The following is a 25,050-nucleotide window of genomic DNA, read 5'->3' on the forward strand; positions in this document are numbered from 1 at the left end:
AAATCGTATATAATAGATAATAATCTTTAGTTATCATTGAATGCATGAGTTAGGACAGTGAAATATTTCTCTTCTTCAAGAAACAAACTGGAAAGGTGGCAGATTCTGAATGGAATTCAAACTACCAGTGTCAGGACACAGTCTCTTGTCTTGTTTACTAATATCTATGAGGTCCAGGTTTACAGGAAGATAGAGGAGCAATGAATCTTAAGAATACCATTCTTATTTGAACCACCCATAAAAAGAAATGTGAGAAATTATAAGGGTACTTGCAAGATAAGATAACAGAGACTTAAGGACAAACTAATGGAAAATGGTATTGAAGTCCTTTCAATATATTACAAAGCCTGGAGAAACTGGATTTGTAGGTATAATTCAGTGAGTGAAAAGAAACATTTTTTTTGAAGTGAAAAATCTAAAAACAGATTGTTGTTAAAAGACTAAAGAAATCAAATTAACTAGAAATAGCACTTGTTCTACACATTTAATTTTTATAAAATCTGTTTTTGTTTAATCATAATTTCGTAGTTATACTAGTAAACTTCTAAAAAATTATATTTTTAAATTTAAAAAAGGGAAGCAATTCTATAAGAGAGACATAATATTGATGCAAAAAAGAAGTTCATCAGTTTTTAAAAAACGATTTGATGGGGACTAAATGATCATACTTAATAAGAACCTTCCATTCATAGATGAAGTAACCCATTATTTAATCCATCTTTATAAAATTAATTCTTTGGAGAATCATATAGTTAACTAAATAGAATAATACTAAAATTTTTTAAAATCAGAATTTTTCTCTAGTGCCCATTTGAAGTCAGTGTTGATTAATATAAAATTTCCTCTTATAAATAACATGAGCTCTTCATGCATCATTAATGTTCTGCTTTCTTTGTTTTGGATCGCAAATATCAAGTCCCTGGGTCACTTCATTTTCTAGTTACAAAAAGTTGAGTTTACTCTAAATTGCACTTTAAAAGTTATTATACATTGCTAAGGGTACTAAAACAGTGTATATTTTTCTTTTATTCTCATTTTAACTTATTAAGTTTCAGGTCAGCACATTTGGACATGTTAACATGTTATTGATCAAAATTCATTAATTTTACCTTTGTTTTTAGTTTCAATTTTATATAAACTATTAGGAATATAAACCATTAGGAATAACAGTTTATAGTTACAGACCATTTAAAAATGCTTTGTTTTTGCTTGTGTTCTCTGCTAAATTTTTTTTTCCATTGAATCTGTGCTGCTTCTTTGCCAGTGTTTTCCACTGTAGAATCTCCATCCCGCAACCTTGCTTCTCGTGAGCGCATTTACAAAAATTTTGGTGTAGCTGGGCCTGCCTCTGCTCTCTCATCTCTGTCTCACAAACTGAAGGGTGGGTATACGTGCATCCATGGATGGGCCATTCTTATTGAATGAAGGAAGTATCAATAAAGAAGTTTCAGTTCACTTCATTTTCATCCCATTTCATTTTTTAAAAATTAAGGTTTATCATTTTATTTAAAATTTTATGTGTTTGAGATAATTTATGATGTTTCTGTTCAATATTATAGTATAGATTATACTAATTGCTATGCATGTTTGTTATCTGTGGTTAAATAGTATTCTTGTTTACTTTTAAACCTTCATGAGATCTTAAAAGATGCAGTAGGTATACAGAAAGAAAACTCTAATTTGAGGAATTTTAAGTCATTATCAAAAAAACAATGGCATAAAACACATGATTATACAAATATAAGGACTTTATGTGATACTTTAAACATATTTTACTGTCATATAATGTAAAACTCATTTTTACCATTTAATTTTTTTAGGAGAAAAATTTTGATAAGTTAAACATTTTTTATTTTAACTTAGTTATCAGGGTGGTTGCACGCATTCCCCCCTACTGCACACATGAATACACGTAAGTCTACCTGTCCTGTCTGACATAAATGAATCTTCCTTAATAGTTTCTTAGTGACTTAGTTTTAATATTTTCAATTTCAAAATGTTTATATTGACAATTAACAAAATTTCAAAACATTTTAAAAATATGCCTTTGGTACTTTAAATTACTTACCAGAAGCCAGGTGTGGTTGTACACACATGTAGCCCTGCAACTTGGGAGGCTAAAGCAGGAGAAACACAAATTCAAAGCCAACTTGGGCAACTTAAGACTCTGTCTCAAAATAATAAATAGTCCTGAGGCGTAGTTCAGTGATAGAGAGCACCCTAGGACACAGAAATAATTAATTGATTGATTAATTCATTAATTAAAATACTATAGATGTTTACTCAATGATTAAAGTTTTAAAATACCATATTTTAAGATAATTTTAACAAACAGTTTTGCATCAATAGCAAATACATTGTAGAAGTTGTTCAAATAATTGCTAATTTCCTTTTTTCTTTAAAATGGCTAAAACAGTTTTATATTTCTCCTTTGCATAGTAAATAGGATTATATAACCTGGTCTGTATAGTATTATCTCTAGTAGCTTATATGATTATGGAATCTGATATGTACTTCATATTATGTTGCAGTATATTATATTATAGGATATAATAGTATGGTATCATATAACCTGATTATGATTTGGGCCTGAAAAAAATCATGTAGGTCACTTAGTGAGTGAATAGTTAACATTTAAAATGTTTAGTTGAATTTAATTTGAATGCACTAAATTTCTGTTCTGTTATGCATTACTATTCAGAATTCCTTTGAGGTTAAAAAAAATTTTTCCTATTATCACATAAACTTGCCTATTATAAATGTAGTCATTAAGCAATAAATGTGAAATGTTATATATGGTCTGAAGATTTAGTTATCTTCTTATATTTATTGATATTTTGGGGCAGCCACAACATGACAATTCTTAGTAACATTTCTAAACTTTTGAAAGCCAAAACTTTTGAAAGCCACATGAAGAATATAAACAAAAATTAGTTAGCATTTGGGCTTACTCACTTAATAAACATAGCATTTTCTTTTTTAAAAAATATATGAAGTATATTTTGTAGAAGTGTTTTTAGAAGGATTTAGCTATGATTTGAAAAATACATCTCAGGAAGAAATACTTTTGCCATTTTTTATACACTGGAACTTCAACAGATGTTTAGCTATCATCATTTACAGATCTTGAGAATATTTATCCCATTACTAGAGGAATATAAATAAGGTATACTTATTGCTTACATATAACAAGTGGTGTTCCTAAATATTTGCAGTTTCTGTTGTTTAGCCAATTAGAGAACCTATTTCCATTATGATGTAATAATCACCACAGTGAATGCACCCACCCTTAGAATTAAATGTAACATAGGTATTATTCACCGTTCCTTGTAACAGCTATATAGTCAGCTATAACATGAGATAGGTAGTAGATAATCTTAGTCAGGAACTCTTCTCATTAAGTTTGAAATCCTAAAGTGTCCTTTTTAATAAATAAAGAAACTCTCAGTTTTCAGATTGAAATTTTGGAGAACGGAGTACCAAATATAAAATATTTACTGCCTATTTGTATAAATTCATCATTATATGTGATGCAGCTTCTGCAATAAATGTGGTGATAAAGAACAGTTTCTAGCTCTTAGAATAATAAAAAAAATAATACTACAAATATCACATACTCAAAATTGTGGTCAAAACTATGCTGATTTTTAACTCTTATCAAATATAATTTATATGCTTATAAAATTTGCTCTGGACTGTTACTTGGTCAATAAAATAAAATGGGCAACAGCTTCTTAAACTACTTTTGAATAGTTTGAGAGTATCATGTATCAAAATCACATCTGTTTGTATTCTCCCAAGACAGGATCAACATTTGGAAATCCTTTTTTGTGTGTGTTTTTTTCCCACCAATTCCCACTCAAATTTAATTATTTCTTATAACAATGTTTAGGTCTGTGTATGTGGCACAGTGGTTGAGCATTTGCCTTACATGCATGAGGCACTGGGTTCAATGCTGTGCAGCACAGAAAAAGAAGTACATATATGATAAAGGAAATTTATGATAAGCATTGCAAGAAACCAAAGAACAGTATGTTCAGAATAGTTACTTTTATTTATTCAAAAAAACAGAACAATTATGCTAGATATTGACATGTAGCAATGGAAATAAATATTCAGTTCATCAGTGTGCTCTGCACCCTGTTATTCACATTCTATTATTTTTTCTGTAGAATTATCCACTTGCAAGCCATCTAATGCTTAACATAGCAATGACTGCTATCACCTCTGCCCTGTGGTCTTGGGAGCTGTTATTATAAAATGTAGATTCTTAGGGAATCTGAACAATAGTAGAAGAAAAAAATTAGGAAAATAGTAATTTATTGCTAATTCAACAAATATTTTTTGAGCATCTACTGTATTCCAGGACCCATTTTTGATATGACATCACTGAAGAATAACACAAAAATACTTGCTCTTGGGGACCTTATTTGAAGAGGACAGATTCTACCGCACTACTGTCCTGACATAGATTACAAGAGTGTGATTATAACCCCCTACACTCATACACAAAGCAAACGAAAACATTTTTGTATGTTATACAAATTTGTTCACATCCTTTTCTATAAAAGCAAAAGAAATCTGTGGTTATAACCAGCAAATTAATCTCAATTTCCTAGGAACCCTCTTTCAAAACATATAAGTACTTCTAACAAGATTTGCAGTTTTTCAGTTTTTCATACCACTTGAATCACCGCAGTCTTTTTGTTTTCCTCCTAGCAACTAATTAATAGTACATGAACTAAGACTAGGAGTTTTTATTTTAAGGGGAAAGGGAATGCTGAAGGCTGTAGCACTTACTGGGGACAAAGATAGCCTGGCTCTTAATGCCTCAAAAGAAAGCATAAAATTAGCAGAAAGGAGAGACACTGAGTGAGGACAGGATGCCACAAACGGCTTTCATGTAGAATTATCTAGTATTTTGCTTTAGAAAAGGAAGGAAGGGAGGTTTGTTGTTTTGTTTTGTTTTGTTTTGTTTTCCCCCTTGCTCTTGTCATTTTCCAGACCCCCTTGTGTCAAGGGCCCTCAGTTCAGACTTGTACTTCTCATCCTCAGGATACTGCCATTCCTCCTATTTCCAAAGGCCATAGACTCTTGAGTTTTAATCAGCTAAGCTTATTGAATGTTTGGAATAGAGCCTGTTTAAAAATAAAAGACTGCCTGACTTGCATACCACTAAATAATAGCTTTAGGACATTCCTATGTTAACTATACATTATGCTAATGCAATCATTAAAATAGGGTGTCTCCAAAGCTGTTCTTTATTAATCTTAATTGTATTCATTGTGCAATGGAAAGCAATAAATGCAGAAATTCAGCTTCTTAACTCAGCTTACGGATGCGATGTTTTAGTCTACTGGAAACTTAGCTTGATTAATTCATTTTGAAAACACATGTATTTTCATAATTTCTTATTTGAAAAAAAAATTAGATCTTTGGTCTTTCTTGTCCCTCACTGAACTTAAAATATATTTGGTTGTACTAGGACTGAGGTTCTGATTGTCACTAATAATTCACAGTGGTCCTTAGATAATATCTATTCAGTTTATTTTGCATCTGTGAAAGTTTTTAGTGGTAATGGTTGTATAATGATATAATAGAAATTTTATGAGACATAGTTACCTTTTTCCTTTATTCTTAACATATGGCAGAAAATATAAATTTTATAACTTTGTTTATTATTGTAGTGTTTAGTGGCTAAATTATCAGTGATTTCCGATTTATTAACAAGTTTCACTATGAAATGGATCATACAGGTGACCGAGGAAATATGTCGACATCTTCTAGACCAGTCTTGACATCAGGAAAATCAGAACTGTCCTCTAAACACAGCCGATCACTGAAACCTGATGGACGCATGAGCCGGACTACCACTGACCAAAAGAAGCCAAGGGGTACAGAAGGTTTATCTGCTAGCGAATCCCTTATGTTAAAGTCAGATGCTGCAAAGTTGAGGTCTGACTCCCATAGTAGGTCATTGTCTCCCAACCATAACACTTTGCAGACACTAAAGTCTGATGGGAGGATGTCTTCCAGCTTCAGAGCTGAATCTCCAGGACCAGGTTCTCGGTCATCATCTCCTAAGCCAAAGACTCTCCCAACCAACAGATCTAGCCCATCTAGTGCTAGTTCTCCACGCTCATCCTCACCACAAGATAAAAATCTACCTCAAAAAAGCACTGCTCCTGTTAAGACAAAACTTGATCCTCCTCGGGAACGTTCCAAATCAGACTCTTACACACTTGATCCAGACACCCTCCGCAAGAAGAAAATACCCCTAACAGAGCCATTAAGGGGACGATCTACATCACCAAAACCAAAATCAGTACCAAAGGATTCTAAAGACTCCCCTGGATCTGAAAATAGAGCTCCCTCTCCCCATGTAGTGCAGGAAAACCTCCACAGTGAGGTAGTTGAAGTCTGTACTTCAAGTACTTTGAAAACAAATAGTCTGACAGATAGCACCTGTGATGAAAGCGAATTTAAGAGTGTGGATGAGGGTTCAAATAAAGTTCATTTCAGCATAGGAAAAGCACCACTGAAAGATGAACAGGAAATGAGAGCATCCCCCAAAATAAGCCGAAAATGTGCTAACAGACACACTAGGCCCAAAAAAGAAAAATCTAGTTTTCTTTTCAAAGGAGATGGATCCAAACCTTTAGAGCCAGCCAAGCAAGCCATGTCTCCGTCTGTGGCTGAGTGTGCCAGAGCAGTCTTCGCCTCTTTTTTGTGGCATGAAGGCATAGTACATGATGCAATGGCTTGTTCTTCTTTCCTAAAATTTAATCCTGAACTTTCCAAAGAGCATGCTCCTATTAGGAGTAGTTTAAATAGTCAACAACCCACAGAGGAAAAAGAAACCAAGTTAAAAAATAGACACTCACTGGAAATATCATCTGCACTGAATATGTTTAATATTGCACCTCATGGACCAGATATATCTAAGATGGGAAGCATCAACAAAAATAAGGTGTTGTCTATGCTTAAGGAACCACCTCTGCATGAAAAATGTGAGGATGGGAAAACGGAAGCCACTTTTGAAATGTCCATGCATCATACAGTGAAGTCTAAGTCTCCCCTTCCCTTAACTTTACAACACTTAGTGGCTTTTTGGGAAGATATCTCTTTGGCTACTATCAAAGCTGCTTCCCAGAATATGATTTTTCCAAGTCCTGGTTCATGTGCAGTTCTTAAAAAGAAAGAGTGTGAAAAAGAGAATAAGAAGACCAAAAAGGAGAAAAAGAAAAAAGAAAAGACAGAAGTTAGGCCTAGGGGCAATTTGTTTGGTGAGATGGCCCAATTAGCAGTAGGAGGACCAGAGAAAGATACCATCTGCGAGCTCTGTGGAGAATCACATCCATACCCAGTGACCTATCACATGAGACAAGCTCACCCAGGTAAATGACATTATTAAATATATATATATATATATATATAAATACTTTAATTTTTAATGAACTAGGTCATTTCTAACTTGAGCTGCTCTATGAATTATGTCAAAGTATATGACCAACATTTGTCCGGAATTTATAGTATCTGATATTGTCATTTTAATATAATAATAATAGGCTTTGTGAAAAATGGGTAGAGAAATTCAAATAGTGTGCTGATCAGGCAATATAATATTACTTCATTTCAGTGTAGTAAATTTTAAAATATTGTTTATTTTCTAAATATGTATCGTGTTGTCCAAAGGATGTCATTAAGAAATCACACAACAGAAATAATAACATGTTCAAACACAGAGGTATGATCCCGGAGTTAGATGTCCTTCGATTTTCGTATTTCCTGTTCAAAATTGCGAACTAAATGGATTCTACTGATTTCTTAGGGCTTTCCCTGTTAAAATGATATAAATTCTTTTATGAGAAAACTGCACTTTAGGAAAATATAAGAATTTCTATAGCATTAATATTTCAAAATTCACCTAGAAGAACTAAGATTAACTTGCTTTCTCTTTCTTCATATTATATCCCAAATGTTTTATAAATTTAATTCCTGAAAATATGTCATTCTTACATAATATTTTATGTTTGTTTTGTCTATTTTTATAGACATTCTTAAGTAAATCTAAAGGTTATCAGATACTGTATTTCTTTTAATCTGCTCATCTAGAAATGGAGTATCTAACATTTGGCCATTATTTAATTAACTGTTTTTGGTCAAGCATGCTATTTTTTTTTCTAATGTAGTTAATAGCCTGAAAAAAAACATCAGCTGCTTACTTTGAGAAGGTAAATTTGTCATTAATATATAATAAGGGTCAAACTATTAAAAACCCCTGTAATATTTATTATTTTTGTTATTGTTTCAAGGTTGTGGCCGGTATGCTGGTGGACAAGGTTACAATAGCATTGGGCATTTTTGTGGAGGATGGGCTGGTAACTGTGGTGATGGTGGCATAGGAGGAAGCACTTGGTATCTGGTTTGTGACCGCTGTAGAGAAAAATACCTCCGGGAAAAACAGGCTGCAGCAAGGGAGAAGGTATTTTTCAATCCATTGTGGTTTTTAATGTTAATGATATTTATATACCATATAAGGCACTGGGTTTGTGGCTCAGTGGTAGAGCACTTGCCTAGCACATGTGAGGCACTGGGTTCAATCCTCAGCACCACATAAAATTAAATAAATAAAGGCATTTAGTCCATATACAACTAAAAAAAAAGAATCTCTTTATAATCATACTATTCAGAGAGAAGGGAAAATGTATGGAAATGGAAGGAGACCCTCAATGTTACACAAAATTACATATAAGAGGTTGTGAGGGGAAAGGGGGGGAAAAACAAGGGAGAGAATTGAACAACAGCAGATGAGGTAGAGAGGGAAGATGGGAGGGTAGGGGAGGGGGGATAGTAGGGGATAGGAAAGGTAGCAGAATACAACAGTCACTAATATGGCATTATGTAAAAATGTGAATGTGTAACCGATGTGATTCTGCAATTTGTATTTGGGGTAAAAATGGGAGTTCATAACCCACTTAAATCAAATGTATGAAAGATGATATGTCATGAGCTTTGTAATGTTTTGAACAACCAATAAAAAAAATAATCACACTATTCAATCAGTTCCATATGGGATTTTTTAAAGATCAACTTATGAGCTCTTTATAACAGAAATAATATGCAAACTTAATATTTGTACTGGGTCAGCTATTTTTAATTTTAAAAGATAAATTATGTCTTATGATAACTAACCTATGGGACATATACCTCATTGACTCATAGGAGTCCTGGAAATTCAAGATCATTCCCACTAATCATGTACTAAACCAGAGAATTTTGTTGAATGCCCCTCTCGCCCCCCTCACCACACATGTATTGCTGGTTTCTTTAAATTGTATTTAGATTTAATGAGTTAGATTTTAAATTTCCCCAAGGATAGAAAGGAAATATAGTTTGTGTATAATATAAAGTAGTTTCAGTCAGTTCAGGAGAAGCATAAAGTGAATGCTACTTTGGTAATCATTATTATTTCTAAATAGTTTTAGAAGTCTTTAATAATTTTTTTAAAAAATTCAAGGACTAGAGATGTGGCTCAGTGGGAGAGTGCTTGCCTAGCATGTGTGAAGCACAGGGTTCAATTCTCAAGACCACATATAAATAAAGATCTATTGACAACTAAAAAAATACATTTAAAAAAAAGAAAATCAAAATACATAGTCTAACAAATTAAAAATTTAAGTATAAGTAGGAGAAAACCACTTCAGTTTCTTCTTTGCCAGGTCAAACAATCTAGGAGAAAGCCAATGCAAGTCAAGACCCCTCGTGCCTTGCCCACTATGGAAGCTCACCAGGTCATCAAAGCCAATGCCCTCTTCCTCCTGTCCCTGAGCAGTGCTGCCGAACCAAGCATTCTGTGTTACCACCCTGCAAAACCGTTCCAGTCACAGCTGCCCAGTGTGAAAGAGGGCATTTCTGAAGATCTTCCTGTGAAAATGCCTTGTCTTTACCTTCAGACCTTAGCTAGGTAATAAGATTTGTTTGTGTGTGTGTGTGTGTGTGTGTGTGTGTGTGTGTGTGTGTGGTGTGTATGTGTGTGTGTGTGTGTGTGTGTGTGTGTGTGTGTTTCACTACCTTTGGATTAACAGCTACTGTTAATTAACTGATATCAAAAGGTAGTTCTATATTTCCTTAGATGATGGGGAACAACATAAGCAATTGTGCAAAGTAAAGAATCCTCCAGGAATTTATTTTCTGCGTTGCCTTTAATGGTTTCTGAGTTTCCTTGGCTGGCCTATGATTGGTAGGATATTCATGTTATGGGAATAGGTATTTAATGGAAATACTTATCAATTTGTAATTACTACTAATATAGAATATGTATTAGTAAGATAGTAACTATGTTTTATTCTCTGATAAGCTGACTTCAGTCTATTAATAGGGGGGAAATGCTAACGTAGAAAGAAACTAATGTTTCCCTCTAGTAATCTTTCAGTTTTAAAATTATTCATTTGGTTAACATTAAATAAGTACCAAGTAGGTATCAGCTTTGTGCTAGATTCCAAAGACCCTGAAATGAATACAATAAAATCCTGACTTCTGGAATGTTCACGCTCTTGTGGGAAGATAAACATGTCATCAGAACATTTACAATGTCATGTGAGGCATACTCTGTTAGAGCATAAAAGAAGGAAAACCCTTGAATCTTCCCAAAGAAATCAGGACAGGCTTGCCACAAGGTTTAATCCTTTAGTAGAGTCTTATAGAATAAATAGATATCCATCAGGTGATTGGAGGACAGTGATTTCTGGCAGAGTATCCCAAGTGAATAAAGACGAATGAAATTGCTAAACATTTGAGGAGTCACAGGATTGTTAAAAGATTGGTTGCTGGTGGAAAATAGTGAAATACTGCTTGAAAGAGTGAACCCAGGTAATGTGGACTTCTGTAGCTAATGCTAAAGTTGCATTTGATTCTATAGGCAGAAGAACCAGTGGAAGAATTTTAAACAGGGAAATACATGAAGGGTTTGCAATTAAAAAGTCACTTTGTGAAATGTGAAAACTAATGTGAAAATTGGAAAAAAGGGGATAAACACAGATGGAGAGACTTATTAATAGTGTATTATTTTCCTACATGGGACTTGGTGTTACAGCCTATACTGTCAAACATTACACACTGACACTCCAAAACAGTCTTTCATATTTCAAATTCAGATTTTCTTTATCAGCTGACAGATGAAAATTTTTAGATATTGCCTACAGTTTCAATTTGGAAAGTGTTGTCCTCTTTTTATATCAGAGTTGTATGGTTTTTAGAAATGTTTGTAGTTACTATTGCAATAGGGCAAATAAAAAAGGAAACAGAAAATGTGAGACTGAGTACATTTGAGTTCAAGGTAGAAATCATCAGGCATGCCAAATGCCACCTATGTATAGCCTCAGGTAGACCATTTACTGGACTTAGGTTAGTAATAATTTGTTCCAATCTGAAAAAGAATGAATCAATTTTTAAAATGTAAAATATTATAATATAGAATAATTATAGATTTTATACTTTTAGCTCTCTGGGGATAGGATATCTCCTAAACTATGGAACATTCCATATACCTAATATTTTCCAAATTTGACTCACATATGTTTCTGCCCCAAAAGCTACCACATGTATTTCGAATAGTCCATGCAACAAATTCTGTGATCCTGCACTATGGCATTGATGATAGGGAATGAGAAGAGAGAATGGTTGTGAAGGGAAACCTAGCATCATAGGCCTTAGTGATTAATGATGGTTGATCATTACGACACTGAGATATTCTAACCTAAGTTCCTGGATGGTTGACCAAATACTAGAAGATGGAAATATTCTTGATAGAAAAGAAAATGGGTTCAATTCTGGATTTAAAGTGTTTGTTTTACCTGGAATATCTATATGTAAAATTATCAGACTTTTATTACCACCTGCTTACATCTATCATTCTTTTAATACTTAACCTTTAATTGTAGATTCACATATGCTGCTTTGCCTTTTTTAAAGGAGATTAAAAATGAAGAGGATCTGTGCTACCATCATACTCTTAAGTTCTTGGGTTTGATTTAATACAGGCATCATCACGAAAATTTTGTGGGCTATCAAGATGACAACCTATTTCAGGATGAAATGAGATATCTGCGTTCAACATCTGTACCTGCCCCTTATATATCAGTAACTCCTGATGCAATTCCTAATGTATTTGAAGAGCCAGAGAGCAATATGAAGTCTATGCCTCCAAGGTATTTTAGTTCTCTCTTCTCAAATTAATCGCCAATATTTGGTGGAAGGAAGACTTTGAATTAAAAAAGAATGTTCTAGATCTTTAATACAACCTTCTGTTTCAGCAGGGATAGTGAGTCACTGTGGAGTAGTATGAAAAAGCATGCTTGTATGAATAAAGCAAGGTCCTTAACAGGAGAGACAGACTAGTTTGAGAGAAAAGATCAACTAATGATGTAGTAAGAGATTATATTATAAGGTATCATACCATTTAATATTATAGTTAGGAAAGGTTAACTTTGAGGCAGTACTCAGTCATTTCATAGGACAAGTGGCACTGAAAATAAATCTTAAAATGTCTTGGATTATTGCTTACAATGCCTCCTTGCTTAGGTATGGTAATGTCAAAGCAAAATGCTTCTTGAAAACTGAATAGAAGCATGTAGCCATAGTACACAAGGAAATTGAGGACCACTGAAACGATTTTAGAAGAGGAATTCCATGATAAAAATGCAGATATAGTCTCGCAGCATCAATTGAAAAAGAGATAAATTTAATCAAAGATTTCAGCTAGGTATATGGAATTGGATTATGTTGACAGTAGTTATGGAGGAATAAAGGAGATATTTTGTAGGAAAACAGTGAATGTGACCTGACTAACTGCATAATGAGAAAGATAAATTTAAGAGGACATCAGGATTTCAGTTATATATAGCTGAACATATCATTGGAAAGAAAAATATTTGCTGCAGGAAGAGCGAACATGCTGAATAAGATATGCCAATGTGTTAATACTATATAGTCATAATTATCATAAACTGAAATAATAGATACTTTAATAAGCATGACAGAACTTATATACCCAAAGGAGTGGTTTTCATTAAAATACTTGCAGCTTGGGCTGGGGATGTGGCTCAAGTGGTAGCGTGCTGGCCCGGCATGTGTGCAGCCCAGGTTCGATTCTCAGCACCACGTAAAAACAAAGATGTTGTGTCCGCCGATAACTAAAAAATGAATATTAAAAAACTTCTCTCTCTCTCTCTCTCTCTCTCTCTCTCACTCTCTCACTCTCTCACTCTCTCTTTAAAAAAAAAAAAAAAACCTTGCAGCAGCTTTTGCCCTCATATGTGTGGATCACTCCTTGGTTTTTTGTGAGCTGCTCTTGACATTTTCTCCAAAGAGTATAGTGCAGGCTTTTAGATCTTTAAAGAAGATAACACCTTTTAGAAAGAGTGAGAAACCATTTTGAGATTAGTCTGATAAGTATGAGTCATTGAGTTATTATTAATCTTTCAGTTCAAAGAGTATAAACTTCTAGCTAAAGATATGAAGTCAACTCCTCTTCAGCAAAAGAAGAATATTATTATAAGTATTCTCAAGCAGTGAAAAAATTGATAATGACATAAGTATAATAAAACATAAGCTCAGATGTGAAAATGAAATGAAAAGCAGAACGAAGTAAAAAGATATATTGCAGGGGCTGAGGCCAGGGCTCAGCGGTAGCGCACTTGCCTGGAGTGTGTGAGGCCCTGGGTTTGCTTCTCAGCATTGCATATAAATAAATAAAATAGAGATATATTTTATTTATTTATATGCAAGATATATCGCAGAGTAAGAGAGCAGACCAACCATCAAATTAAAGTTATAAAACTAAGAAATTAATTAGAAGTGTTTATAACATCAGTCGGTGGAATGATTTGAGATAATCACAATGAGTAAATAAAAAGGGACAGATTATAGCAATTAGAGTGGAAATAACAGATACAAACAGGATAATCCAATATAAGAATAACTGATGTCTTTGAAGTAGAAAACACAATTAATACAATAGAATATTTATCTAAAGCTTTAATATAAAAAGAATCTTCCTAAAAAGTACTGAATGATATTAGGAAAATTTTACTACATGTTACTATAAGAAATGTCTTAAGTTACTGAAACTCCAGTAGGGAAAAAAAAGGATTTTTCAATTATCTGAACAAGGCAAAACAAGTCATTTTGCAAAAGGGAAGTAAGACCCAAAACAGAATTTGTATCATAACTTTGAAAGAAAGGATATCGCTAAAGCTTTATATTGTATTTTTTTTAGTTGTAGATGAATACAATATCTTTATTTTTATGTGATGCTGAGGATCGAACCCAGTGCTTCACATGTGCGTGGCAAGCGCTCTACCACTGAGCTACAGCCCCAACCCTCATATTGTATTCTTTGTAAAAGCACTATTGTACCACAGAATCCATGTTTAATTATGAATCAATCAGATAAGTCAAATGGTTAATGAAAAGCATGTTTTAAAGACTATACAGTGTATAGTAAATATAAGATGGTACCAGAGCACATAAATGTAGTATTTACAAAATCCTAAAGCAAATAAACTGTGACCCAAGTATTTTATTTCCAGCTGGGTTGAGATATTTTCTGACATACAATGATTTGGGGCATGTAGCACCTTTGAGTTGTTCTTGAAAAAACATCCTGACAACTCTTTGTATTAAAGATTTAATGAATCCATTAAATCAGTGTTTCTCAACTGAGGGTGATTTTTGCCTCCTAGCTAGCATCTGACAGTATTTAGAAACAGTTTTGTTTTCCACAACTGAGCTAGTTCAACTAGTGAGTAGAAGCCAATGTTGCTAAACAAGATAGTCCTTACAACAAGGAATTACCTGACCCAGTGTACTCGGTTGTGTTATCAATGGCCATCTTTGCTTCTTCCCTAGGGTTTTGTTTTTTGTTTTGGTGTTTGAATTTTCTATGAAGCATTATCATTTTTTTTTATATTTTTTTATTGTTGGTTGTTCAAAACATTACATAGTTCTTGATATATCATATTTCACACTTTGATTCAAGTGGGTTATGAACTCCCATTTTTACTCCGTTTACAAATTGCAGAATCACATCAGTTACACTTCCATTGATTTATATATTGCCATACTAGGGTTTGTTGTATTCTGCTGCCTTTCCTATCCGTTACTACCTCCCTCCCCTCCCCTCCCCTCCCCTCTTCTCTCTCTACCCACTCTACTGCAGTTCATATCTCCCCCTTGTATTATTTTTCCCTTTCCCCTCGCTACCTCTTGTATGTAATTTTGTATAACCCTGAGGGTCTCCTTCCATTTCCATGCAATTTCCCTTCTCCCTCCCTTTCCCTCCCACCTCTCGTCCCTGTTTAATGTTAATCTTCTTCTCATGCTCTTCGTCCCTACTCTGTTCTTAGTTACTCTCCTTATATCAAAGAAGACATTTGGCATTTGTTTTTTAGGGATTGGCTGGCTTCACTCAGCATAATCTGCTCTAATGCCATCCATTTCCCTCCAAATTCTATGATTTTGTCATTTCTTAATGCAGAGTAATACTCCATTGTGTATAAATGCCACATTTTTTTTATCCATTCGTCTATTGAAGGGCATCTAGGTTGGTTCCACAGTCTTGCTATTGTGAATTGTGCTGCTATGAACATCGATGTAGCAGTGTCCCTGTAGCATGCTCTATTTAGGTCTTTAGAGAATAGACCGAGAAGGGGAATAGCTGGGTCAAATGGTGGTTCCATTCCCAACTTTCCAAGAAATCTCCATACTGCTTTCCAGATTGGCTGCACCAATTTGCAGTCCCACCAACAATGAACAAGTGTACCCTTTTCCCCACATCCTCGCCAGCACTTGTTGTTGTTTGACTTCATAATGGCTGCCAATCTTACTGGAGTGAGATGGTATCTTAGGATGGTTTTGATTTGCATTTCTCTGACTGCTAGGGATGGTGAGCATTTTTTCATGTACTTGTTGATTGATTGTATGTCCTCCTCTGAGAAGTGTCTGTTCATGTCTTTGGCCCATTTGTTGATTGGGTTATTTGTTATGTTGTTATCTAATTTTTTGAGTTCTTTGTATACTCTGGATATTAGGGCTCTATCTGAAGTGTGAGGAGTAAAGATTTGTTCCCAGGATGTAGGCTCCCTATTTACCTCTCTTGTTGTTTCTTTTGCTGAGAAAAAACTTTTTAGTTTGAGTAAGTCCCATTTGTTGATTCTAGTTATTAACTGTTGTGCTATGGGTGTCCTATTGAGGAATTTGGAGCCCGACCCCACAGTATGTAGATCGTAGCCGACTTTTTCTTCTATCAGACGCCGTGTCTCTGATTTGATATCAAGCTCCTTGATCCATTTTGAGTTAACTTTAGTGCATGGCAAGAGAAAGGGATTCAGTTTCATTTTGTTGCATATGGATTTCCAGTTTTCCCAGCACCATTTGTTGAAGATGCTATCCTTCCTCCATTGCATGCTTTTAGCCCCTTTATCAAATATAAGATAGTTGTAGTTTTGTGGGTTGGTTTCTGTGTCCTCTATTCTGTACCATTGGTCCACCCGCCTGTTTTGGTACCAGTACCATGCTGTTTTTGTTACTATTGCTCTGTAGTATAGTTTGAAGTCTGGTATCGCTATACCGCCTGATTCACCCTTCCTGCTTAGCATTGTTTTTGCTATTCTGGGTCTTTTATTTTTCCATATGAATTTCATGATTGCTTTCTCTATTTCTATAAGAAATGCCATTGGGATTTTGATTGGTATTGCATTAAACCTATAGAGAACTTTTGGTAATATCGTCATTTTGATGATGTTAGTTCTGCCTATCCATGAACAGGGTACATTTTTCCATCTTCTAAGATCCTCTTCTATTTCTCTCTTTAGGGTTCTGTAGTTTTCATTGTATAAGTCTTTCACCTCTTTTGTTAGGTTGATTCCTAAGTATTTTATTTTTTGGGGGGATATTGTGAATGGAGTGGTTGTCCTCATTTCCATTTCAGAGGATTTGTCGCTGATATACAGGAATGCCTTTGATTTATACGTGTTGATTTTATATCCTGCCACTTTGCTGAATTCATTTATTAGCTCTAATAGTTTCTTTGTAGACCCTTTTGGGTCTGCTAGGTATAGAATCATGTCATCTGCAAATAGTGATAATTTAAGTTCTTCTTTTCCTATTTTTATGCCTTTAATTTCTTTCGTCTGTCTAATTGCTCTGGCCAGTGATTCGAGAACTATGTTGAACAGAAGTGGTGAGAGAGGGCATCCCTGTCTTGTTCCAGATTTTAGAGGGAATGCCTTCAATTTTTCTTCATTCAGAATGATGCTAGCCTGAGGTTTAGCATAGATTGCTTTTACAATGTTGAGGTAAGTTCCTGTTATCCCTAGTTTTTCTAGCGTTTTGAACATAAAGGGATGCTGTACTTTGTCGAATGCTTTTTCTGCATCTATCGAGATGATCATATGGTTCTTATTTTTAAGTCTATTGATGTGGTGAATAACATTAATTGATTTCCGTATATTGAACCAGCCTTGCATCCCAGGGATGAATCCTACTTGATCATGGTGCACAATTTTTTTGATATGTTTTTGAATCCGATTTGCCAAAATTTTATTGAGGATTTTTGCATCTAGGTTCATTAGAGATATTGGTCTGTAGTTTTCTTTCTTTGAAGTGTCTTTGTCTGGTTTAGGAATCAGGGTGATGTTGGCCTCGTAGAAAGAATTTGGAAGTTCTCCCTCTTTTTCTATTTCCTGAAATAGCTTGAAAAGTATTGGTGTTAGTTCCTCTTTAAAGGTTTTGTAAAACTCTGCTGTATACCCATCCGGTCCTGGGATTTTCTTAGTTGGTAGTCTTTTGATGGTTTCTTCTATTTCCTCAATTGATATTGGTCTGTTTAGGTTGTCTATATCCTCCTGCCTTAATCTGGGCAGATCATATGACTTAAGAAATTTATCGATGCCTTCACTATCTTCTATTTTATTGGAGTATAAGGATTCAAAATAGTTTCTGATTATCTCCTGTATTTCTGAAGTGTCTGTTGTGATATTGCCTTTTTCATCCCGTATGCTAGTAATTTGATTTCTCTCTCTTCTTCTCTTCGTTAGCATGGCTAAGGGTCTGTCGATTTTATTTATTTTTTCAAAGAACCACCTTTTAGTTTTGTCAATCTTTTCAATTGTTTCTTTTGTTTCGATTTCATTAATTTCAGCTCTGATTTTAATAATTTCTTGCCTTCTACTTCTTTTGCTGTTGTTTTGCTCTTCTTTTTCTAGGATTTTGAGATGGAGTATGAGATCATTTATTTGTTGGTTTTTTCTTTTTTTAAGGAATGAACTCCAAGCAATGAATTTTCCTCTTAGAACTGCTTTTAATGTGTCCCATAGATTCCGATATGTTGTGTCTGTGCTTTCATTTATCTCTAAGAATTTTTTAATTTCCTCCTTGATGTCTTCTATAACCCATTGATCATTTAGTAACCAATTGTTCATTCTCCAAGTGATGCATGTTTTTTCCTTCCTTCTTTTATCGTTGATTTTCAGTTTCATTCCATTATGATCAGATAAGATGCATGGTATTATCTCCACTCCTTTATATTGTCTAAGAGTTGCCCTGTGACATAATATATGATCTATTTTTGAGAAGGATCCATGTGCTGCTGAGAAAAAAGTGTAACTGCTTGATGTTGGGTGGTATATGCTATATATATCAATTAAGTCTAGGTTATTAATTGTGTTATTGAGTTCTATAGTTTCCTTATTCAACTTTTGTTTGGAAGATCTGTCTAGTGGTGAGAGAGGTGTGTTGAAGTCTCCCATGATTATTGTATGTTGGTCTATTAGACTCTTAAACTTAAGAAGAGTTTGTTTGATGAACATAGCTGCACCATTGTTTGGGGCATATATATTTATGATAGTTATGTCTTGTTGGTGTATGGTTCCCTTGAGCAGTATGTAGTGTCCCTCTTTATCCCTTTTGATTAACTTTGGCTTGAAATCTATTTTATTTGATATGAGTATGGACACTCCTGCTTGTTTCCTAAGTCCATATGAGTGATATGATTTTTCCCAACCTTTCACCTTCAGTCTATGTATGTCTTTTCCTATCAAATGCGTCTCCTGTAGGCAGCATATTGTTGGGTCTTGTTTTGTGATCCATTCTACTAGCCTATGTCTCTTGATTGGTGAGTTTAAGCCATTAACATTTAGGGTTATTATTGAGATATGGGTTGTTCTTCCAGCCATAATTGTTTATTTATGTTACTAAACATGGTTTGTTTTCCTTTTTGATTATTTTCCCCCCCTTTACTGTCCTACCTCCCACTGTTGGTTTCCATTGTTATTTTCCATTTCCTCTTCCTGTAATGTTTTGCCGAGGATGTTTTGAAGACATGGTTTTCTAGCTGCAAATTCTTTTAACTTTTGTTTATCGTGGAAGGTTTTAATTTCATCTTCCATCCTGAAGCTTAATTTCGCTGGATACATGATTCTTGGTTGGAACCCATTTTCTTTCAGTTTTTGAAATATGTTATTCCAGGATCTTCTAGCTTTCAGAGTCTGTGTTGAAAGATCAGCTGTTATCCTGATTGGTTTACCCCTAAATGTAATCTGCTTCCTTTCTCTTGTAGCTTTTAAAATTCTCTCCTTATTCTGTATGTTGGGTATCTTCATTATAATGTGTCTAGGTGTGGATCTCTTATGATTTTGCACATTCGGCGTCCTGTATGCTTCTAGGATTTGGGATTCTGTCTCATTCTTCAAGTCTGGGAAGTTTTCTCGTATTATTTCATTGAATAGGTGGTTCATTCCTTTGGTTTGAACCTCTATACCTTCCTGTATCCCAATGACTCTTAAGTTTGGTCTCTTTATATTATCCCATATTTCTTGGATGTTCTGCTCATGGTTTCTTAACAGTTTTGCTGAGCTATCTATGTTCTTTTCAAGTTGAAATACTTTGTCTTCATTGTCTGATATTCTATCTTCTAAGTGTTCTACTCTGCTGGTAGTATTCTCAATTGAGTTTTTAAGTTGGTTTATTGCTTCCTGCATTTCTAGGATTTCTGTTTGTTTTTTATTACCTCTATCTCCCTGTATAGTTGATCTTTTGCTTCTTGGATTTGTTTATGTAATACAATGTCGAAGTGGTCGAAATGATCTTTCATTGTCTGATTTTGCTGTCTAATGTCTTCCTTGAGACTCCAGATCATTTGCAGCATGTATATCCTGAATTCTTTATCTGACATTCCATCTGCTGCAGCTATAACCTCTTCTAAAGTTGAGTTGACCTGCATTGCTTGTGGTCCTTTCTTTCCTTGTCTTTTCATATTGCTCGTGTTTCTTTCTGCTTAGTGAAACTGTTGTGTTTTTGAAATTTTTCCCCCTATATATTTATATTGCTCTTGTATAATTGAAAAGTCTCCCTTGCAGGGGCGGGCGGCAGCTCTGCTCCTCCTCCAGTTGGGGTGATCTGTCTACCACGCTGGCGGGCCGCTGGGACTGTTCTGCCGGTCGGTTGCAGGTCTGCCTACCTTAGAGGCGCGAGCAGCGGCTCTGCTCTGCCCTTCCTCCTATTGGTGTGACGTGTCTACCATGTCACCACGTCCGTGAACCCCTGGGCCTGTTCCACCAGTTAGTCGCGGATCTGACTACCTTGCAGGCGTGGGCGGCGGCTCTGCTCTGCCCCTTCTCCAATTGGGTTGTCGTGACTACCACGCCGGCAGGTCGCTGTGCCTGTTCTGGGCGCGGGCTGCGGCTCTGCTCTGCCCCTCCCCCAAGTGGTGTGACGTGTCTACCACTCCGGTAGGCCGCTGGGCCTGTTCCGCCAGTCTGTCACAGGCCTGCCTATCATGCGGGCTCGGGTGGAGGATCTGCTCTGCCCCTACTCCAATTGAGGTGTCGTGACTACTACGCCGGCAGGTCGCTGGACTTGTTCTGGGCGCGGGTGGCGGTTCTGCTCTGTCCCCGCTCCAATTGGGTTGACGTGTCTACGACGCTGTCGGGCCGCTGGGCCTGCTCCGACCGCGGGCGAAGACTCTGCTCTGCCCCTACTCCAATTGGGGTGATGGGTGGCATGTCTACCATACCAGCAGGCCACTGGGCCTGATCCGCCGGTAGGTCGCAGGTCTACCTACCATGCGGGCTCTGCTCTGCCCCTCCTCCAATTGGTGTTACGTGTCTACCACACCAGTAGACCGCTGGGCCTGTTCCACCAGTCGGGCGCAAGTCTGTCTACCTTGCAGGCTCGGGCGGCGGCTCTGTTCTGCCCCTACTCCAAATGGGGTGATGTGGCTGCCACTCCGGCGGGCCGCTGGGCCTGATGCGGGCTCGGGGAGCGGCTCTGCTCTGCTCTGCCCCTCCCCCAGGTGGTGTGACGTGTCTACCACGCCGGCAGGCCGCTGGGCCTGTTCCGCCAGTCTGTCACAGGCCTGCCTACCTTGCGGACGCGGGTGGAGGATCTGCTTTGCCCCTACTCCACTTGGGGTGTCTTGACTACTACACCGGCAGGTCGCTGGACCTGTTCTGGGCGCGAGTGGCGGCTCTGCTCTGTCCCTGCTCCAATTGGGTTGACGTGACTACGACGCTGTCGGGCCGTTGGGCCTACACCGACCGCGGGAGAAGGCTCTGTTCTGCCCCTACTCCAATTGGGATGACGGGTGACGTGTCTACCACACCAGCAGGCCGCTGGGCCTGATCCGCCGGTCGGACGCGGGTCTGCCTACCTTGCGGGCTCCGGGAGGCAGCTCTGCTCTGCCCCTCCTCCAATTTGTGTGACGTGTTTACCACACCAGTAGACCGCTGGGCCTGTTCCGCCGGTTGGTCGCAAGTCTGTCTACCTTGCAGGCTCGGGCGTCGGCTCTGCTCTGCCCCTACTCCAAATGGAGTGATGTGACTGCCACGCTGGCGGGCCGCTGGGCCTGATCCAGGCTCGGGGAGCGGCTCTGCTCTGCCCCTCCCCCAAGTGGTGTGACGTGTCTACCACGCCGGCAGGCTGCTGGGGCTGTTCTGCCAGACTGTCACAGGCCTGCCTACCTTGCGGACACGGGTGGAGGATCTGCTTTCCCCCTACTCCAATTGGGGATTCTTGACAACCACGCCGGCAGGTCGCTGGACCTGTTCCGGGCGCAGGCGGCGGCTCTGTTCGGCCCCTGCTCTAGCCGGAGCGACGCGACACCACGCCAGCAAGTCGCTGGGCCTGTTCCGGGCTCTGGCGGCGGCTCTGTTCGGCCCCTGCTCTAGCCGGAGCGACGCGACACCACGCCGGCGGGTCGCTGGACCTGTTCCGGGCGCAGGCGGCGGCTCTGATCGGCCCCTGCTCTAGCCGGAGCGACGCGACACCACGCCGGTGGGTCGCTGGACCTGTTCCGGGCGCAGGCGGCGGCTCTGATCGGCCCCTGCTCTAGCCGGAGCGACGCGACACCACGCCGGCGGGTCGCTGGGCCTGTTCCGGGCTCTGGCGGCGGCTCTGCTCCGCCCCTCTGGCCTTCACAGTATTCAGCAGTACCCGGACCGAGAGACAGTTTCCGCGGGTTCTTTATCCCAGGGCCAGAGCAGTTCCGGGAGCCAGAATTCGGCCTCTCCGGACTTGGTGCATGCTCCGACAGGAGCAGGCTCCAAGAAGCAGTTTCCGCGGGTTCTATAGCCCTGGGCCAGAGCAGCTCCGGTAGCCGGAGCTCCGCCGCTCCGGGCTCGGTGCGTGTTCTGATAGGAGCAGGCTCCAAGAAGCAGTTTCCGCGTGTTATTTAGCACTAAGTCTGAGCAATTTGTCTGCGAGACGCAGACAATTGTCAGCCTGAAATTACCTGTTCTATAGCTGAAAGAGCTGCAATCAGTCAAAAACAAGGATGGTGACGTCAGCTCTCCAAGATGGTGGCCGCTGGCTTCCTCCGTGGTCTGACCGGTGTGGAGAACCGAACTGGACCGTTTCCTTCCCCGTCTCCAACCCAGAATTCAGCTCCGAGCTCAGCAAATGCCTAGCTGGCAGGAGCCCGCAGAATCAGCATCGCTGTATCTCTGCGCCACCAGCCCGTCGTTTCCCAGTGCGCGCCGCAGACTCCAGCCGCAGGGCAATCTGCCGAACAATCAGCGCTCCGTACAGACAAATCGCTCGCTTTTGAGCCCCTGAAGCTGATCCTCGTGCGATGAAAATCCTTCCACTAGGTTTTGGAGCACCCCAATTTTGCTGGAAATTCCTAACAAGATAGCTTTTAGCCGTTCTAACTCATCATTTTCCCTCACAGTGACGCAGTACTCAGAGTTACTGCACTCCCTTCGCGGCCATCTTCCAGGTTCCTCAAGCATTATCATTTTTATAAGAACAGATCATTTTTAAAAAAATTGATTCTTAACTCTTTTTAAGTTGATAAACTTCCTCTGAAAATAAGATAGTAAATCCAAATGTAAAATGAAGTACGCTAATGTATCCCACACACAGTCATTTTGGAACAAAGCAGTCAGACTGCCGTTCAGGCACATTTATCCCAGATGGTTATGTGCATTCATACTCTATTTAAAACAAGAATTTCTGTCATCTCAGAGAGGTGGTAAATAAATAAACCACCCAGGAAGTTAGCCACTTCTTAGAATATATATAAACTTGCAGGGAGTGGTAAGGATTCCAAGTTCAAGGTCAGTCTCAGCAACTTAGCGTGGCCCTAAAAAAAATTAAAAAATAAAAAGGGCTAGGGGTGTGACTTATTAATTAATCATACCAAAAAGAAAGAAAATATATAAGCTTACTGAGGGATATAGGATTTCACATCTGGCTTAAATGATGGAAATAAAACAACTCCAGAACTATAGGTGATCAAAAAATGTCCCAATTTGAAGTGAGGTGACAGAAAAAAAGAGCACATGGAAGAATAGCTTGTAGATTTGTGCTTGAAAAATCAGAAAAGGAAAGTAGTTAAAAAAAAAAAAAACTCCAAAAGAAAGTTATATAGTCCTTTTAATAAAGTTGTAAATATTTTAATGTTACTAAAATAAGTAGCAAAACATCAGTTATTTAAGCCTGAATAAAAATCATTGCATTCTTATGGAGAATGTAGGTATAATAGAATGATAATACCAAAATCAGTGTTACTTCTCATTATACTGTGATATAGCTGTGCTCTAAAATGAGCTTTGGGTAGCACTTCCCAAGAGTGAGAAACCTAATAGAACACTCAACTACCAAAAGAAAAATGCACTAAGTTTTGATTTTATTAGGATTGTGCATGAACACAACCATTTCCTTTCAATCAGTACACTTATGATTATGTCTGCCTGTTTTCTCAGAGTATCTTGTCATGTGAGTTCTACCCCAGTGCTTTTGATTATAAAAGGATATTAGGATATTTGATAGCTTTTCTTTTTTGTTTAAAATGTAAAATTATTTTAGAAAATCAAAAACTTTAAGATACAGTTCTGAGATCAAAATTTTACTATATTTGTAAAGATTAAATTATGATATGAAGAGAAATCATCAAGTTGACTTTTAAGTTTGTTTCTTCACACAAATTCAGATTGAAATATTTGACTATACTATTGTAAAAGAAGTATAGTTACACTTCACTTTTTGTCCTAAGTTTTTACCTGTGCTCTTGATATATCTGCAGTTTGGAAACCAGTCCCATAACTGATACTGATCTGGCAAAGAGAACTGTCTTCCAAAGATCATACTCAGTTGTTGCTTCTGAATATGATAAACAACACTCCATTTTACCTGCACGAGTTAAAGCTATACCTAGAAGAAGAGTTAACAGTGGAGACACTGGTAAGTATGTAGATAAAAAGAAAATTGAGTGATTCAACTACTAAACATAAAAAAGAAAATTATTTTCTTTGCAGGTAATTTTTAAAGTATAATATATGAAGGGAGCAAGTGGATTAATTTCTAATTTGGGATAGACAATCTATGTGACCTGGCCATAACTGTGTCCCTCTAAGTTTTGCTTCTCAATTGGAACAAATGTCCAAAGATCATTTAGTGATTATTCAAGAATAAATTGACCTTTACAGTCTTACTTGTAAAATATCAAAGCCAACTATTTGCTACCATTAGCTCCTCCACCAAGCTTCAATG

The 25,050-nt window shown here is 37.4% G+C and overlaps 1 protein-coding gene across 5 annotated transcripts in view; it reads left to right on the forward strand.

The window, feature by feature from the left end:
* Mycbp2 (MYC binding protein 2) overlaps positions 1-25,050 on the forward strand; it is a 290,494-nt gene that overhangs the window by 226,735 nt on the left and 38,709 nt on the right. For 3 of the 5 annotated variants that reach the window (XM_076872632.2, XM_076872633.2, XM_076872635.2), the window contains 5 exons: positions 5,757-7,397; positions 8,316-8,485; positions 9,723-9,967; positions 12,042-12,209; positions 24,584-24,741. In XM_076872632.2, coding sequence (XP_076728747.2) covers positions 5,757-7,397; positions 8,316-8,485; positions 9,723-9,967; positions 12,042-12,209; positions 24,584-24,741 — 2,382 coding nt within the window. The remainder of the gene's footprint in view (positions 1-5,756; positions 7,398-8,315; positions 8,486-9,722; positions 9,968-12,041; positions 12,210-24,583; positions 24,742-25,050) is intronic. The other 2 variants (XM_076872636.2, XM_076872637.2) reach the window with 1 other exon arrangement.

This window comes from Callospermophilus lateralis, chromosome 12 (genome assembly GCF_048772815.1).
Source record: "Callospermophilus lateralis isolate mCalLat2 chromosome 12, mCalLat2.hap1, whole genome shotgun sequence".
Lineage (NCBI taxonomy): Eukaryota > Metazoa > Chordata > Mammalia > Rodentia > Sciuridae > Callospermophilus > Callospermophilus lateralis.